Source organism: Rhododendron vialii, chromosome 9a (genome assembly GCF_030253575.1).
Source record: "Rhododendron vialii isolate Sample 1 chromosome 9a, ASM3025357v1".
NCBI classification, from domain to species: Eukaryota; Viridiplantae; Streptophyta; class Magnoliopsida; order Ericales; family Ericaceae; genus Rhododendron; species Rhododendron vialii.
Genome location: NC_080565.1, coordinates 29,715,241 through 29,734,479, shown reverse-complemented (window position 1 = coordinate 29,734,479; position 19,239 = coordinate 29,715,241). Strand labels below are relative to the sequence as shown.

Genomic DNA, 19,239 nt, shown 5'->3' with positions numbered 1-19,239 from the left:
ATTTGAATTTTTTTGATTAAAAACCGACAAAAATTACTAATTTAGCTAAACTCAACTATTCACGGGTGATCAGATAGAGAGAGTTATCAATAATTCATTTTCCCACTTAAATTGCAGAAATTGATGTTTCGCTACTGTATGCTGGATTTTGCTAATTAGCTTCTTGCCATTGTTGGGGTGACTGTACTTTCTAATTGCTTGTTTGACCAGGACATTTGTGATTGAGACAAATCATAAGATTGCCAATGTCTGTTTGTCCTTAACGAATCCATGGAGGGCCACATTGTGAGTGTACGCGAAAAACTATTTTGACAGATTTTTGAATTCTAGCTTCTAAAAATCAGTTTAGAATGTTTGTCAAAAATTCTATATAATTGATTTTTAAAATCTATAAATTCTGAGAACTTGAAAATTGAAAGAAATTCTCAAAATTTCAAAGCTGGGTTTGGGTAGCTTTTGGGATTCTGCAACACGAATTCTCAAAAAATCAATGAAATTCTCATAATCTCGCAGCTGCAACAAACAGATTTCTCAACTTCTACTAAAATTTGAAATCTGAAATTTGTAGCAGAATCTAAAATTTGTATGCACAGCTATCGCAAACACGTCCATTGCTCGCTCTCTAAGTTAACAAATTAAATTTTTTCTAGAAAATTAATTGAAATCTTACAAAATTCAATTCCATGGAGTTGGTCTGGTAGTCTTAGCTTGGGACTTACGTAGTTGCTTTATTATGAGATCTCAAATTCGATTCTTCTTGTTAGCAACTTTTAAGGCCACCTCACCCCATGCGTCAACGTGTGAAACAGTTGTCGGAAGGATTGTAGATAGAGATCAGTTCAATGTGTGCACAAAGAAGCCCGAGACACTTTGCATTACCAAAAAAATAGACTTACCAATTTCAGGGTCTGGAAAAATGTATATGAGACACTTTGCATTACAAAAAAACAGACTTGTCAATTTCAGGTCTTGAAAAATGTAAATGTGCTAATGTGCTTTCAGGTTGTAGATTTTCATTCTTTATTTTCAGCATTGCGTTTTTCTCGATAACTTCACCAACAAAATAGGTTTTTTGAGTTGGTCCTTTTACTGATTTGTGTTTAGGCTACCAAATGGAATCTGAGATTTAGTCAAAGATCAGTATTAACCAACTGGGCTAGCTCAATTCGTCTCACTAGAAGATCAAGAGTTCGAGTATTTTCACCTGCATAAAAGTGTTTTTTCTTTTGCATTTGTTAAAGTTATTTCTCCCCTTAATGGAGCTTGTAGTTAAGTTGAGCTTATAATAATTGTGGTCCCTTTAATAGGCTTATTTATCCAGTTGTTATGTTTGGTTATTTTGTGGACTCTCACACAATGGATATAGTGTCCCGTGATTTGTACTTTGTACTTCATACATGATGTAATGATATCTCCTACCGACTGGGAAAAAAAAATATCCCTACACATTATCTACGGTCATTGGTAAAAAGTAATTCTCTTTGTTAATTTCTTTTCCTTAATCTTAAACTTATTTGCAATGAAAATAGAGTCCGACTATGGGTACACCAAATGCACATCGAGGTCTCACAAAAATGATCGGAGCTCAATTTGTTTAAAACGTTGTTTAAGGAATCTTGCAAAAAAATTTGCTCAGTCGGATATGAGTAAAAGTTTGATGAGTTATTTTCCCAAATTTTTGATAGGAAATTGAGCAAAGAATGTATTATGCCTTCTCTTTTTTTGAACGGCGAAGAAGAAAATTTTATTAAGAGAAGAAAAGAGTACAACAAGCAAAAGACGGCATCACAACGTTAGGGATATATCCCAATGAGATTGACACCTATCCTAGCATCAATCATATGCCAAAGAGCCCAAAAGGTTGATAAATAATCAACCAAAGCAAAAATAGCAAAACAGAACCCCACACCATAGAACCAAACTTAGTACCATGACACAGATCTGATGATCAGCCACCAAATGTAACAAAAGGATTTCCAATGGAGCCCAGATCTGACATAAGAAGCCACCTTTTAGTAATCCAATGGAGCCCAGATCTGACATAAGAAGCCACCTTCTAGTAATCCCATCTTCAAAGCCTCAACACCACATTCTCTGATAACCACAGTCCACAGACACCAAACAAGGTCACAGCAAAAGAGATCCACAACCTTCAATCGAGATCACAGCAAGGGAGAACATGATTTCCCCCAGAAAAATTTGTCCCAACGAAAAAATTATTCAGGGGTTGTGAACCACTAATCCGATGTCCTTATAGTGCACCTGGGTAGAGTCCATCGAGAGTTTAGCAGCATGATCTTAACCATTTATATGACCTTCCAAGTGGATTATTCCTAAAAAAATACAAACGACCCAAATTGATTAGACATCGAGCCACGTGATCAAAGGATATTTATTTGAGAAGAATTAAATGAGATAACGATTGAGAAAATAAACTTGAAGACCTATATATCTTAGGAGTAATAACATGGCTACAATTGTCTAATTATCTTGATTTCAAACATATGACGTACACAACTGACTTTATATATAAAGTGAATGATTTGAATCGTATTTATGAGCTCTTCATGAACCCTACCAAGGAACGCCTATATGAGACACCGATGCACTACATGAACCAGCCGGATGCTGTGGATCGGACCGGACCCGGGGGCTCTGCTGCCCCATGGGCACAGTACCCAGGGGCAAAACGACAACGTTTTGTTTAAAAACAAATTTCCAACCACCAATTTACAATCCTATGAAGTAGAAACGTGATTATGAGAGCCTTAGAGACAAAATTTGATTATGTCTCTTTAGAATAATATGATCAAAATAATAAGATCTTCACACCCATTTAAACGGATTAAAATTTGAGCACTTAATTTTTTGAGACGGTTTATACATTAAAAAATATAATTAAAAAATTAAGTGCTCAAATTTTAATCCGTTTGAATGGGTATGAAGATCTTATTATTCTGATCATATTATTCTAAAGAGACATAATCAAATTTTGTCTCTAAGGCTCTCATAATCATGTTTCTACTCCACAAGATTGCATACATTAAAAAATATAGTTAAAAAATTAAGTGCTCAAATTTTAATCCGTTTGAATGGGTGTGAAGATCTTATTATTCTGATCATATTATTTTAAAGAGACATAATCAAATTTTGTTTCTAAAACTCTCATAATCGAGTTTCTACTCTATAGAATTGCAAATTGATGGTTGAAAATTTGTTTTTAAACAAAACGTTGCCGTTTTGCCCCCTGGGTAGGCGCAGGCGCTACTGTGCCCGCGGGGCAGCAGAGCCCCCAGGTCCGAATCGGACCACCAGCCCAGTGGGCATCACGGCTATATACACATCGCGTGGCTTTCCATCAAAGTGCATGCATGTGTAGTTTTCAAGTTTGTGATTGTAACAGTTTATGAACAACTCCTGAGCAATGCTAGGTACTTTTATGGGTACAGAGAATTATTGTTTAAGTGGATACGGTGGTCATCATTTTGTTGGCATTTTACGCGCAACTGATCTCGAGAATAGCTTTGATAAGCTTCCTATGAAACAGTAGTGTCTTCCTTAAAATAGTAGCAATACAGTATTGTTTTTTTTTTTCAAAATTATAACAGCCATATATTGATACCAAATTAAACAAAACATCAAAAAAGATGATCATCTCGTCCTAAAGAGCGCAATAACCACGAAGGAGGTCTAGCCTCCCAAGTCTTGGAACCAGAACCTCGCACACCATGACTTGCTAATGTATCAGCCACCACATTAGCTGATCTTCTCACAAATTGGAATAAGCAACTCACAAACTGTCTCGTCAATCCACGGATATCTTCGATTATCACGTCCACATCAATCGGGCAGAGTATATCCCTGTTCAAAATCCGAACAACCTGTTGTGAATCTCCCTCGACCACAATAGTACCTAAGCCCAATGTGTGCCCAAATTCCATAGCCGCTCGCCAAGCCCCAGCCTCCGCGCACAAAGCAGAACCCATCACCCCCAAATTAACTGCTCGAGCAGCAACAAATCTGCCAGATGCCGTGCGCACCACGATTCCTGCACCAGCTGGACCTTCTCCTGACGAATTTCCTAGCCATGCTCCATCCACATTGATCTTGACACACCCATGACATGGCCGTTCCCAATAGCCTCTACTTCGCTCCGAACTCATAGCTTGATGTCGAATATCCACCTGTTCCCCTGATTCAGTTGCTTGACAATACTCCACCGCATCATGCACAGCCTTATAAATGGCAAATTGAGGTTCATACATCTGCCCTTTATGCATCTTTTCGTTACGGCACTTCCAAATTCTCCATAAAATAAAAATCGCCAAAGTAATCATCTGCTTCCAGTTTTCCTCACCTTTCCATCTTTCGATCAATTTATCAAACCACATCAAAATTGATTCCTGATCGGGCATTACTGGAACACAACCAATCGGCGATGTTCGCCACATAATCTGAGCAAACCGGCATTCAACAAAAATATGGGGAAAAGTTTCACAATCACCCTCACAGTTAACGCACAACAATTCCTCCGTGACTCTCCTCCGAAACAAGTTCTCCCTAATTGGAAGAACTCCATGAATACATTTCCACACAAAATGCTTCAGTTTATTAGGGATTGGAAGAGCCCATACCTTATTCCACACCTTTTTGTTCGCCTCTCTCGTGCTAGATTCCCCACCGCCGGCTCTTCTATGTTTAAGCATTAATGCAGATTCATACCCCGAACTCACCGTATACAACCCGTTACTCGTGTAGTGCCATACTAATTTATCCCCCATATCCGATCTCGACAATGGAATTGCCTCAATCGCCATTGCATCATCGTCTACAAAAACTGCCCTCACCACATCCATCTTCCATTCGTGAGTCGCCGGGTTGATAAGTTCACTCACTCTCATATTCATCCCCATTGCATTAATTCCTCTAGGCCGAAAACCACTAGTTTTTGGCAGCCACGGATCTTGTCCCGCCCTTACCCTCCTTCCATTCCCAATCCTCCAACGCATGCCTTCCATTAGCACTTTCCTCCCTTCCAAAATACTGCGCCACGTCCACGAGGGATTCGACCCAGCCTTCGCTTCAAAGAACGAAGAGTTCGGAAAATATTTAGCTCTAAGTACCTGTGAAAGTAGAGAGTTCTCATCCAATAATAGTCTCCAACCTTGCTTAGCCAAAAGAGCAAGATTAAAGCATGAAAGGTCCCGAAAACCCAATCCCCCTCCTGACTTCTTCTCGCAAAGTTTATCCCACGTCATCCAATGCATCTTCCTTTTTCCCGCACTCTCCCCCCACCAAAAAGATGCCATTATAGCGGAAATCTCTGAACAAAGACTCTCTGGAATTTTAACACAAGACATCACATAAGTCGGAAGAGCCATTGCCACCGATTTGAGTTTTACCTCACGGCCCGCCTGATTAAGAATAATACCACTCCAATCATCAATTCTAGTTATCATTTTATCCTTTAAAAATGCAAACATAGCACGTTTAGACCGACCTATATGAGCCGGTAGCCCCAAATAATTTCCCAATGTAGCATCTCTCCTGACCTCCATAACATGACATAGATTATCCCGAATCTGATGCGGTGTGTTTGTACTAAAGAACATTGCTGATTTAGAGTAATTGATCAACTGACCCGACGCCCGACCATACGAATTCAGAATACCCTTAATAGTAGCAGTTTCCGCACCATCAGCCCTAGCAAAGATTAGTGTGTCATCCGCGAAAAATAAGTGGCTTACAGATGGAGCCCCCCTGCAGACTCTAATCCCATGAATTAATCCCCTTCTTTCACCCTCATGAAGCATAGCAGATAAGCCCTCCTCACAAAGTACAAACAGATACGGGGAAAGAGGGTCTCCCTGCCGAATACCTCTCGATGGGAGAACATACCCGTGGCTTGATCCATTAATTAAAACTGAATACGATGGAGTGGTGATGCATTCCATAATCCATCCAATCCATCTCTCATTAAAACCCAACCTTCGCATTATAGCGTTAACAAAACTCCATTCCACCCTATCATAAGCCTTGCTCATATCTAACTTGATCGCCATTCCACACTGCTTTCCCTTTCTCTTTGACTTCAAATGATGAATCACCTCTTGCCCAATCAACACATTATCCGAGATAATCCTCCCTGCCACAAGGGCACTTTGATTTCCCGAAATAATGTGCGGAAGACACTCACTCAAGCGATTAGTTAACACCTTTGCCACCACTTTATACACAATATTGCATAAACTAATAGGGCGGAGCTGCCCCATGGACATTGGACACTTAACCTTAGGGATTAAGACTAAATGAGTATGATTAATGCCCCTCAGGAGTCTACCTGAAAACATAAAACTTCTGACTGCGTCAATAATATCCCTCGCCAGAACATCCCAATAATTTTGAAAGAAAGATGCAGTGAATCCATCTGGCCCCGGTGATTTTGCCGGGTCCATTTGGAATACCGCCTCTTTAACCTCCTCTGCTCTCAAAGGCCATGTTAATTCCGTTCTAGATCGCTTAGGTTTATAGATTTGTTATGTTTGATTTTTTAAATTGATCACGCATCAACTGATAAATAAACCAAATCGAACGAAAGAAAAGCAACCAAACAATGAACGCCAAGATATACGTGAAAAACTCCTAATAATTAGGTAAAAATTACGGGAATGAATCAATAATCACTACAAAAATTGTGGTCAGACTACAAAACGACCTCTCTTATTACTCAATAGTACACTCCTCAACAATTGACCTGAGGCCATATTAAATATTTGATTGCCACTGTCTTGAATCAACAAGTCCTTCCAATATCCTTCCAGAAATCTACCGCAAGGACGGAACCAGAATTTCGTAAATGCGGGGGTCAAACTATGGACAAGATTTCGAAATTTCAAGATTCAGAAATCTTTCTTTATAGTTGGGTTGTTTGGTTTAGATTTTGAGAGAGATTTTTTGGGTAGTAAGTGGAGAGAGATAAAAAGAGGAATGAGATAAATAATTGAAGGAAAAACTTATGGAAGACCATGGCGCAGAGAGAGAAATTGGGTTTTGGGCCCTAAAATAAAAACATTTTTAAAGAATTTAAATGCCTAAATAACACTCAATACAAAATACAATATCTAGGTGTTCTTAACAAAAAAAAAAAAAAAACTAGTATTAATATTAATTTTTTTTTAAAACCCGAAACAACGCGGGGGCCGTGGCCCCATACGACCACACCTAGATCCGTCTCTGATCCACCGGACGATGACTCAAATAGTTGAATCTAAGATTTAGGTACTAAATTCTTGGAGTTGTATTCGTTACTCAATGATCCGTAGATCTCATTCGTACTCCAAGAATCAAACCAAGGAACCCCTTTTTAATGTTTTCTAAGCTTCAAAGGTGTTTTGAGCGGCTGTGGTGTGCTTGGGTCATGTCCAAAACCTAACAGATAATTATTTTTGAGCAGCTATAAATCGCCCGAGTTGCTAGAGCACTTTGAAAGACGCTAGCTCGAGCACTTTTCTGTCTGGTAAGATCTGTAGGAAAAAGAGCCTGACAGTTGCTCAAGCAGTTTTGTGAACAAGTGCGAATTCCGCTGTAAATTTCGAAACCCTTGAATTGCGTCAAATACTCATCTACTCAATACAAAGACACATTGATTCCATTTCACATCCCTAAACGGACACTCTAAAATAATAAGGAAAAAAAAATTACAACTTAATAAATAGGGATACATGTGAATGTGCGCTTTGATAGGAAATTGCCGAACGGACGGCCCGAATGGGCACAACACCTCCCCGGAGGAACGATCAATTGTGCTATTAACATGATCTCTAATTCTCTACGACCGAATGATGAAAACTCCTTTCGTAGACAACAATATTACCCCTATAGAAGAGAAATTGTCCGTTTCTTAAAGACAAATCTTATTAGATCATGTGGCCAACTTATGTTTGATCGATCATGTACACAAAAAAACGTTCTTGGTTGCGGCCCTAATAAAAGTTGGAATTGTTCGGATCGCAAATGGACAAATGTACCGTACCATAATACCAATCCTAGATGCGCATATGTGGATTAGGCTTCTATGATGGTGTCGCTTTCCCATTTCGATGATTAGCCCATATGATTCACAGCTATTCTGGTCATTCAGAATTCTTCAAAAAAAGAAAAAAAGGAAAAAAGAGAGGCTGTGATCGATCAATTTTGAGATGGGGACATGGCTTGGCTGCTTATGAGCGTCCATGGTATAAGAAGTAAGCTCTACTTTATGGCGATTTCCATAATTTCCATGCCTTTCCCGGTGGGGGGGGGGGGGTGGTAATTAGTCAGTCTTCCGAGAGTATATTCCCTCCTCTCGTATTAACATGTGGGGCTTTTATGTTGCGCTTGTATGAGTCCCACGTGTTATGTGAGAGGATATAGTCATTAGAGTATACTTTCGGTATATTGAATAAGTTTTCCTTTTTAAGCCATAATTTCGGTCATTGAAGAAGGCTCATCAATCACGAGAAGTTTTCCAGTGTCAGGTGGGTATCACGTTACCTGACTGACGTGGTGCCCGAACGGGCACATGTGAACCGTCCAAAAATGTATTAGACGGCCTAGATTTAAACACTCTCTCTCTTCTTACCCATGCACTCTCTCCTCTTTCTTTCTCATTTTTCTCTCTCCAAATTCGAGCCGTCTAAAATCGAAATGAACTATCCGAATGTACCGAGCGAGCACCACGTGGTAACCACTCGGCACTGAAAAATTTCTCCATCAATCACTCTCAAGTTTGTTGATTTATCAGTTGCTATAGGCCTATGAAAAAAGCTTTGGGGATAGGGTGGGTGACAACTCTCCCATTTTGTCGGAGACAAAACTTTTGAGTTAGATTGTTTTGCCTTGAGATCCCCTGTCCGACCCGCCTGTCCCATTCCTCTCAGCCGTTGATCTCGTAAATCAACGGCTGAGATGGGCCGAGCTTGTTTTGCTCCAAAACGATGTCGTTTTGAGAAAAAAGTGCTCGACCCATTTCAATTGTTGATTTACGAGATCAACGGCCGAAAGGGGTGGGACAGACGGATTGAATAGGGAAAGTCGGACAGGGGATCCGGACTCGATTGTTTTGTGTTCCCATTAGAATCTTGATTTTGGAAGTCCAATTTAGCACGTTTTTGGGAACTACTTTTCATTCTCTATAATTCAGATGTCCCGGCTAGCATATGAGCACCTTGACTAATTATGAGACTTCAATTCCACCGTCACTAGCAGGGAGCCTAATTAAAACCGGAGTAAAGCTATGCATGGATAAACTGTTCTCAAAGAAGTTGATAGCACTTCAGAAGTTTCGAATATGAAATCTTAAAAAAAAAAAAACCACGAGGAACTTAGATTCCACAGGTTTTCCGAAAGCAACGCCTGGCTCTGTTTTCCAACTGGGTGATTGATTGCCTCTCGATCGGCTCTTACCATGAAGTTACCGAACTTCTCTTTCAACTGGTTTGGGAACGCTCAGTTACTCTTGTGCTTTGTCTGATCGCTCCGAAACCTTAGCAAAATCAAAGAGGAAAGATTTCCTTTCATATAATTTCTGCACACCAAAAAAAAGAGTGAAGGCTGTAACCTTTATACAGGCCCAATCGCAAGCCCAAAAACATGATTTAGGCTTTCCAGTGTTTTCAACCTGTTGAGTAGGTAAAGTCTTTAAGATGGATCAGACATCGGTAGCAATATGAACGAAACATGTTTATTTTGACTACAAGAGTAACGGTTAGCGTGATTTAAGAATAAGCTTTGAAATAAACATACTTGGTTCATATAGGTACGGACTTCGAATTGGTGCCGTGCAGTGAGGTGCGTGCTGCGCACATCCGAGTCGTCGAATCGTGCATCCAACAGTTCGGAGGTGCACAACACACTACTGCAAAACACTATCCTCCAATTCGGTAGGTACCTAGATTTGAGAACAAAATGAATAGTGCGAATAATGTTTTGAAGTCCAAAATAGAACCTATATGAGGTCACAGCAAGCCCTAATGTGACTCAACCTGTAGCAGGGTTTTCATTGATATATCCATGCCTGCTAGTGATGTGTTCCACATCATCTACCCGAAGTGAAAAATAAAACAAACATAACTATAATTATCTTTTTAAAAACGTACATTAAAGAAAAAATTGCCAAAAAGAACTCGTAAAATCTGTTTTTTTTAATTGTCTTTATTAGAAATGATTTACTTTAGTTACTCCTAATTTTCAATTCGTCCGTCCAAAGCAAAGCCAAAAAGGTACTCCAGTTTTTTTAACAAAAGCAAAAAAAAAAGATAAAAAGAAAAAAAGTTTCTAAAACAAACAGACTGTTTTAGAGACCAAAAGTGGGCCTCAACTATGTAAAGCTAAGGGGACCGACCACCCCTGTACCAACTGGCACATGGGCCCATTCCAGACCTTGTACGGACAATCCGAGCTATTTAATAATTTAAAAAGAAAATCGAGTGAGCAAGTGAAAAATCAACTCAATCCGATGTGCGTATATGCTCGATCCAATCTTCTATTTTTTCATTCAGATTTCAGAATTCGAAATTTGAATAAAAAAGAAGAAGATTGAATCGAACACTCATACATATCGAATTGAGCTAATTTTTCTAGAGCCAACTAGATTTTTTTTTTGTAAATTACTGAACAGCTCGTATCATCCTTACGGGATCCGAAGTAAGCCCCGTGTTTCCGTCGGTACCCCTTGGTCAGTACCAATAGCAAGGATCCTTGTTATAGTCGTAGAAACTCAGAGTTAGTTAAACACGGGACATGTTCGATTCTCGAAAATACTCCTAATACCAATCTTAGCTTCAGTCCCGACGTAAACTACAATGAGGTGTTTTACAAATGGTGGTGTAGTGTGACGGATTGACGGGTTAATATGTGCACTTTTATAGTATTTTTTGAAGAGGAAAAACAGGTCCCCCAACTACTCCTCTTCGAAGTAGGAGTAGTAGTTCATACTAAACAAAAATGCTACAGGTACCGAAATTGGGGGACCGAAATCGGACCGACGGCCGCCGGCGGGCCGTCTCCGGCCACCGGACGGCCGATCCGAGCCGTCCAAAAATTCTAAAAAAAAAAACCGAGGGGCCCCACGCGGGAATCAACGTCATCCGAGGTGTGTAGGGTGCTTGATCGGAGCACCCCTTTTCGTGTGTATATGTAAATTTTACATATACACACGAAAAGGGGTGCTCCGATCAAGCACCCTACACACCTCGGATGACGTTGATTCCCGCGTGGGGCCCCTCGGTTTTTTTTTTTAGAATTTTTGGACGGCTCGGATCGGCCGTCCGGTGGCCGGAGACGGCCCGCCGGCGGCCGTCGGTCCGATTTCGGTCCCCCAATTTCGGTACCTGTAGCAACACTCCATACTAAAATAGGAGTAATTGAACAGTAGATGAGTTCTCCATCCGCTTGGACTTTACGCTCTTGTCGTCACGTTGTGTTTTTTCGGTTTCTTCGTCTTCAATTATTGACTTGGGATTCTGCTGATGGCTAATGTGCGCGTCACCAAACGTGTCCCCCATGCCGGCTCCCCTTGTTAAAATTTTGTTTCCTGTTTTTTCAAATTTAAAATAAACACTTGAGTTATCTCGCCATTATTCTTAACAAAATCAAGTTATGAGAGATATACAGCTAATTTGTAACTGTGTATAATATAAATACCTGAACAATCTTATCTCGTTTTATTAGTACGGAGTATGAATTATCTCTTTTACTATCTAAATTTCAAGGACTCAAAGGTTAATACTTTAATCTTATGCGGTTGTTTTCTCTATAGTCTTACATTAGAAACCTTTTTTACGGTACTATGAACTCCATTAGGATTAGTATAAAATTATGCTTAATTTTTCTCCAATTTAAAATAGACTCTTGTCAATAAATAATTAAATTGGTTACTGAAATTACTCAAAATGTCCATATACGGCCAAGACACCCTGAATTATAAAATAACGAAAAGATCATTCGTCTTTCAATTTCTATCCTAAAGATGAGTGGGGAGGAGCCAAAATAAAGCAACCTCAAACAAAAGTAAAAAAAGAAAAGCAGAAAATCACTTCTTCTTCTTTTCTTTTTTTTTTTTGTTGTAAAAGTTTGGACCACCCGGGGAGCGTACCATACCCACGCGGCTCAAGTTAGACACGTCCCCTCTCTCTCTGATCGCCAGACCACCAAACGTCAGCCACCCTGTCATCGGTTGAACGGGAAACAGAACGAAACCCAGTTCAGCACAATACTCATTCTACTCAATAATTACTTCTCGATAGCGTTGACAATTGAAGCCGACCCAGAAAGGGTTTCTCAAGGCCAAGGTACCACAATTTTCTTTCTTCAAATATGGAAGATTTTCGCGGAAATTTTTCTCTGTTATGTTTGTTTCCTTAATTGTGTCGCTTGTATCTGAATTTTGATACCCTTTGGGCTGTTATGAAGAGATATACTCTTGGTTTGTGATTGTGAATTGAAATTTGACTTCATGAATTTGGTTTAGTTCAGTAGTTGTCTCTTCGTGTTCTTCTTGCTTTCAAGCTCTCTTGTTAGTATGTGGAAAAGACTTGGGTGCTTGTATAATTGTTCAGAGCCGGCCCCTGAGCTGAAGTTCGAGGTGCAACCGCCTTAGGCTCTACAAAATTTACGAATTTTAGGGTCCACTCAACTTTGATACCCCTTATACCTTATAATAGTACAACAAAAAAACCGATAAAAAAGAAAGTACAACAAAAAAAGGCCCGTCTTTAATTGTTGCTTTCGGCCCTTGAAAAATCAAGGCCGGTCCCGAATTGTTGGGCCATGTTTGGGTTAAAAGTTGAATGAGTTAATGCTGGAATTAAATGTGATTGATATTGGTAACTGGTTAATGAGAAGATGAAATGACTGTCAATTTCTCTTAATGAAGCTATCAAGCTATGGAACTTTAGAGTTCAATCTGCAATGATATTTTGCACTATGGTTCCAGGGTTAAATGGGGGAGAGAAATATTAATTCGAGAAGAAGAAGACGAATAATTTGGGACTATAATGAAGTTATAGTACAGTTAATGTTTCTGAAGTAGTAAAAATTTTGAAATTTTAATTAGTTTAGTGGAATATAGGTTGCTTAACTTGCTTCATAGTTCGTATTGCATATAGAATCACAATCACGTTTGATAGTATGAAATATGAACCAGAATATTCTTGTTCCAGTACGGAGAGACTGTGTTCAGGGAGCTTAGTGTCCAGTTTTGGTTTAAATGTTATTCTAGTTATTTTGCAGCATTACACTACACCCGGAAAAAGATGAGAATTTTTTTCCCATTTTGAAGGTCACTTGTATTCTCATTTATAATTTCTTGATTTTTTTTATCCATTCCATCAATCCTGTCCCTTCATATTTCCCTATCTGGGATTGGTCCAAACTAGGTTCTTGGAATCTTTATTGCATGAATGCCTTCATGTGGTTAACTTTGTTGTATTGAACTGAGTGTGAGCACTATTTGACAAGATAGTTTAAGGCCAACCCTAAAGAATGCCTTGGGACTTGGTCCATCCAATCTAATCAAACTAAGAATATCAGATCGAGTAATTAGATACTAATTTTCTTTTTGATTTTGCTTCTCTGTTGGCAGGTTACTTGTTGGAAGATTAATAGGAATGGACGAATATGCTGCTCAGAATGCAGATGCCAGTTACGCAGAGTTGGGAGAAATACATGCACACGAAGGTGTTACTTTTGATTCCAAGGACATGGGAGAAACAGAAAGTTTTGACAAATATGCCATTGAAGTTTTGACTAGAGTGGACTTGGACTTGGCATATTCTTCTGAAAAGTTGGTTAATTTGGACAAACTCTTGATGCATGTTTTGGCATGCGAGAATGACCTTGAAGCAATGTCCTTGAGCAATGGCCATTCCTCTGTAAATCTTATAGAGAAAGCCCTGGTGTTTGATTTCCTATCTGGTTTTTTGGATTCTGAGGTGGAAGTGCTGGACGATTTCATGGTTGCGCTCCACAGAGTGGTTGTTGATACCCGTGAGAAGGTAGATGCATTTTGTTACATGAGGGAAGAGTTCATTGTAATGGAAGACAAGTTGAACGATTCAGAAGAATTGTTGAAGCAGTCACAAGAGCAAGTCTTAGAAATCAGTATGCAGTCAGTCAAGTTGCAGAGAACCTTGTTCGCTTTTAAACATAATGATTGTAAGTAATAGTATCATGTTTAATAAGGATGTACTTCCATCTTGGATTTGAGGAGGGAAGACAAAAGGAAGGGAAAAAGATAGTGAAGAAATTGGCAATGCTTCTCCCACTTTTTTCTTTCATTTTCCCTCCACAAATCCAAGAGCCAAACCCAGGCCAATCGACCTGTTTATTCTTCCTTGGGGTATCTCAAACATTCACAGAGTTTTGATGAAATTTAAATTTGATAGAGAACCCCACAAGGTGAGTGCCAATCAATATACCATAACAGTATCAAATTAAAGAAGAAACAAGTTTTTTTATTTATCAAATTTGGTGAACGAAGATTTTGTACATAAAAAGTAGAGACGATGGTAGGATTATAATATTGTGGTGGTCGGTTTCCTGACACATGCATGTTAACAGGGAAATATGACGAGGGTACAGGTTTATCAGGAAATGGTGGATTCTCAAGCATGGATGAGCAACCAAAGCTACATACTGATACAGTGGAACAAAAAAGGCATATTTTGAGAATGCTGGAGAAATCTCTTGGAAGGGAGCTATATCTTGAGAAGAAGTTATCTGAATTCAAACAAAATGAAGAAGATCTGAAACTAAAGTTGCATTTAACGGAACAAGTAGCTTTCTGCATGGAGGAAGCAGCAGAGGTTGTTTGGGGAAGGTTTCTAGAGGCAGAAAACACATCTGAGGTCCTAATGGGTATATCAAAGGAAATGGTTGGTCGTCTTCAAATAAATCAGTTCAATCAAAATGGTTCAATGAAACAAGAAGATGAGGCGAAATGGAAACTTCTAGATTGCATGGAACAGCTAAAAGGCAGAGAAAATGCAATGAGAGAGCTTGAAATGAGAATTGGAGAGCTTATTACAGACAATTTTGAAGTAGGGGCTTTAAGGGAAAAAGTAAAGTTGCTCGAAGAAAAGCTGAAAGAATCTGATTCCCGGATTAAAAGTGCAAATAAATCCAATGAAGAAAAAGAAGAACAGCTTAGACATATGGAAAGCATCATTGAGTCTATTGATATTTTGGAAAGTAGGGCAGAAAGTGCAGAGGCCAAGATAACACAATTGACAGAAACAAACATGGAACTTAATGAAGACCTGAGTTTTCATAGAAGCACTAATCAATCAAACGCAAAGAAGCTGAGTTTAGTTGAGAAACAGTTGAGGGAATTGGAAATCCAGCAACAGCACACCAAAGCATCATCTGAAGCAAGTCAGGAGCAGCAGAACATGTTGTATTCCGCTATTTGGGATATGGAGATTTTGATTGAGGAACTGAAATCCAAGGTCTCCAAAGCCGAAGTTAAGACTGAAAATGCCGAGGAGCAGTGTATCATATTATCGGAAAACAACATTGAACTGACCAAAGAAGTAACATTTATGAGAACGGAAATAGAAAGGTTGGAGACGGCTTTGGAGCAAGCTAGTGATATTAAAGTAGCGAGTGCAAAAGATATTAATGTTAAGACGAATGTTATTATGGACATGGTGGTGCAACTAGCCATGGAAAGGGAGCGCATTCAGAAGCAGGTACTTACTTTGCGATCCGTAGGCTGTGTTTGGATCTTGAATTTTGTGGACGAAATTGAAAATGGATGGGAAAGAATGTCAAACTATTCCAATTTTTTCTATCTTTAGTTCGCTTTCTTTTCGATTACCGAATCCCTCCTCATATCCCAGATCCAAACAAGGCCTTAATTTCCATGCCATATGTAGCTTTTACTTGCCCATTTTCTGTCCTCTCCCTCCAATGCAGTTGTTACTGAAAGGTTCCTATAACTTTTAGTACTTGATTTTATATCAACTAAAACAAGTGCACCTTAACAGACTAATAGTTTTGTTGGTTTATGTTTGGTGCAGTTGTCTTCTTTAGCAGACGCGAATAGAATTCTGGTGGCTAAGTTGAAGAAATCAGAAAGGAGTACTTCTGACAGTTTACATGAAGAGGGGATCGGTGATGATGTATCGTGTCTTTCTTCAAAGACCGGTGCAACTAATGGTTCTTGCGGAGAAGCTTCTGAGGCAGTGAGGGAATCATCTTCTAGAAATTTTGAGGTTAGGTGCCATATGACCGAGTTCTCCTTATGTTTTGTGGCATGTAAAAATAGAAACGGAAAGTGGGGCAAATGCATTTCAATATTTTTTTTTTGTGTGCCACTGAGGGCCTCGCAAGTCACGTCCATCAATATTCTCCGTGAGTTGGGCATTAGGCAACTACCTGATATCAGTATACAAAGATAAGCATCATTCTAAAGTAGTTAAATTGGAACTGGTTTGTTTTGAGTTGCACTCTGAGAGGCCCTGGCCCTGGGCTCAAGCTTGATGATGTCCGTTTTACTAACTACCATAGTTCCAGCAAATTGTAGATGATACGATAGAATATTGTTCTATTTGCTGTTGAAGTCTCTGCAACCCATTGTTTCCTCCCTCTTAATTACGTGAAAAAAATGTTAAAGCATCCAACTCAAAACCAATTGGCAATGACTGAAGAGTCCGCTCAGGCTCATATACTAGTTTTAGAGGAGATAATTAACCAATGTGGGACAAACTCCAACACTCCCCCCCACGTGTGACCCCCCCACCCGCACGTGGAGAGGTAAACTAATGATTCATCACATACGACAACAATCAACTATCAATGACAACCGAAGGGGAACCAACCATCAACAACATAGAATCTTGTCCAAAAGCCTCCGAAAGCCTAGCTCTGATACCATGTTAAAGCATCCAACTCAAAACGAATTGGCAATGAGTAGAGAGGCCGCCTAGGCTCATATACTAGTTTTGGAGAAGATAATTAACCAATGTGAGACAAAACTCCAACAAAAAAATGCCTCATTGTTTCTTTTGATGTTTTAATTGGTGTCGGCAGCAAAGGTTCTATCCATTCATTTCACTTTTCGGTTGAGAAAGATTTATGTTGGAGTTAAGATGTATATGTACCTGTATTCTTGAATCTTGATAGAACATAAATATATGGATGTTAGTATGCCTGGAAAGATTTAGAATTTTGATACAAGCATCTCTGACACTTGCGAATCACAATTTTGGTGAATTTTCTACTTTTGGTGATTTATGTTCAATATTCCTTACTGAATTTCTAAATGATCAGGCGCATGAATCCCCGAAAGATGCACCAGTATACGAGTCTGAAGTGGGATCTTCCGGTACAACAAATGGTGCCACTGACGCGGTTCTGAAGCTTGAGCCTGAGAGTGAGTTAGAGGCAAGGGAGCCCAATGTCACTAACCGATTTTTAGTTTATTTGGCAATCATTGTTTTATTGCTTTCGTCGCTAGCATCGTACATATTTAACAAGAAATTCATTCTTTCTGGTGTTGATACTTAGCAGTACGCTTGATTTCAGTGCACAAGTTGGGCGTAAATTGTTTGAAGTTTGAACCACTTTCAGATTGGTTGGTGTGGCCTTGATAAGTCCCTTATCTTGCCCACAATTTGAGTTGTGTTCTTTCAGGATTGTAACTAAGCAAAAATTAGGCACATTGTGAATAATTGTAAGGACATTTTATCATTTATTTATGTGTTGATATCAAAAAACGTGTTTACCTATATCAGATGATCTAGTTCGGTCTTAGCTTTTGAGAGCTCGGGATTTACCTTATTTTAGTGAGGTTTTTAGTCAAATGCGTGGATGTTTATTTGGGATATAAAACAGTAGAGGCCATAGTTGAATCTTGGATTTCGCGAAGCTAATTTTCGTCTATTTTTCCTTTGCTTTCTTTTTTATCCGCTCAAAACCGTCTTGAAATCTAAGATCCAAAGATTGCCCTCTGGAGAAGAAATGATGACCTCTACTTTAAAAGAGTGATTGGGGCTTATATTTTGTTAACTGTCAAGTTTAGTAAATGACGAGCTTCTGGCTTCATATATTGGTCTGAAAGAATTGGGTGGTGAAACCAGCCAAGCTTGTGCACAAAAGAGTCAAAAAAGGGGAAAAACTCAATTTGCTTGTGGACACAAGCTTCTAACTTAACAACAGGTTTTTTTATTTTTATTTTTTATGGTAAGGAACTTAACAACAGGTTAATGAAAAAGAACAAGTCTTTTTTGTTTTTTCGTTTCTTTTTCTTTGCTGGAAATTTTGAATACCAAAATCGAAAGAATCGGATCAAAAAAATAAAAATAAATCGAAAGAATGTTTGATTACCTACTTCGGCTCCAAAACAAGCTTGATTGATTTTTCAAAATATCCAATAAAAGTGTGGATGGATTTCACCTGTTTTCGAACCATAGTTTGAACACTTTCAGGCTTGCGAAGTTCAATATGTTCAGTTCCTAGAGATTGGCCGAGGTGAATCAACTGAGACTAACTTAGCTGCTTATGATTCTTGCATCTCACTATAAAGTCAGAATTTCGAATCTAGTGAGTGTCATCTTTACTATAAGGCCCCGTTTGATAAACTTATTAGACCTTAGGATTGGACTACCAATCCCAAGGGACTACCAATTCTTTGTTTGGTAACCCAAAATGGGTTAGGACTATTAGTCCCTTGGGACTAGTAAGGTGGGTTTTAGGACCCTGGGGGAGATGGTATTACCAATCCCAACACATTCTCATTACCAATTCCTTCTATCAATCTAATCCCATCTCAAACAAATATGATATTAATAATCTCATCATCCAATCCAATCTTATATCAAACAAACATACTCATTACTAATCCCTTCTCATTATCAATCCCAATCCTAATCCCATCTCCTTATGAATCCCACCCATCTATCACTGTTATCAAAACGGGACCTAAGAGCATCTCCAAAGATAGGTCCAAAGCCAAATTTGGCATGCTACAATGGTTTTGGCACACACATTTGGCCAAACTGCTCCAATGGTTTTGGCACACTTTTGGCCAAACTGCTCCAGTGGTGGGGGAGCAAAAATTTGGCACCCTTCCTCAAAAACCTTCCAACAACCTTTTTTTTTAGCTAACTTTTGAAATATCAAATAATTTTTTATATACTTTAACTATTTTCTATTGTTTAACCACCTTCTAACCACGGTTTTAGGGTTCTACCTAATTTT

The 19,239-nt window shown here is 39.0% G+C and overlaps 1 protein-coding gene across 1 annotated transcript; it reads left to right on the top strand.

Moving 5' to 3' along the window:
• The first annotated feature begins 12,083 nt into the window (after nt 1-12,083).
• Nucleotides 12,084-17,765, top strand: LOC131299414 (WPP domain-interacting tail-anchored protein 2). Its single transcript, XM_058324948.1, has 5 exons — nt 12,084-12,329; nt 13,622-14,193; nt 14,599-15,728; nt 16,059-16,253; nt 17,311-17,765. The coding sequence occupies exons 2-5, from the start codon at nt 13,647-13,649 to the stop codon at nt 17,545-17,547; spliced, it is 2,109 nt and encodes a 702-aa protein (XP_058180931.1). The 5' UTR covers nt 12,084-12,329; nt 13,622-13,646; the 3' UTR covers nt 17,548-17,765.
• The last annotated feature ends 1,474 nt before the right edge of the window (nt 17,766-19,239 follow it).

What these genes read in the sequence shown, in the direction of transcription:
- LOC131299414 (XM_058324948.1), top strand. Translation starts at nt 13,647, where the DNA reads ATGGACGAATATGCTGCTCAGAATGCAGATGCCAGTTACGCAGAGTTG. An exon ending in CGCTTTTAAACATAATGATT is followed by an intron (nt 14,194 to 14,598) that starts GTAAGTAATAGT and finishes GCATGTTAACAG; the next exon opens with GGAAATATGACGAGGGTACA. An exon ending in CATCTTCTAGAAATTTTGAG is followed by an intron (nt 16,254 to 17,310) that starts GTTAGGTGCCAT and finishes CTAAATGATCAG; the next exon opens with GCGCATGAATCCCCGAAAGA.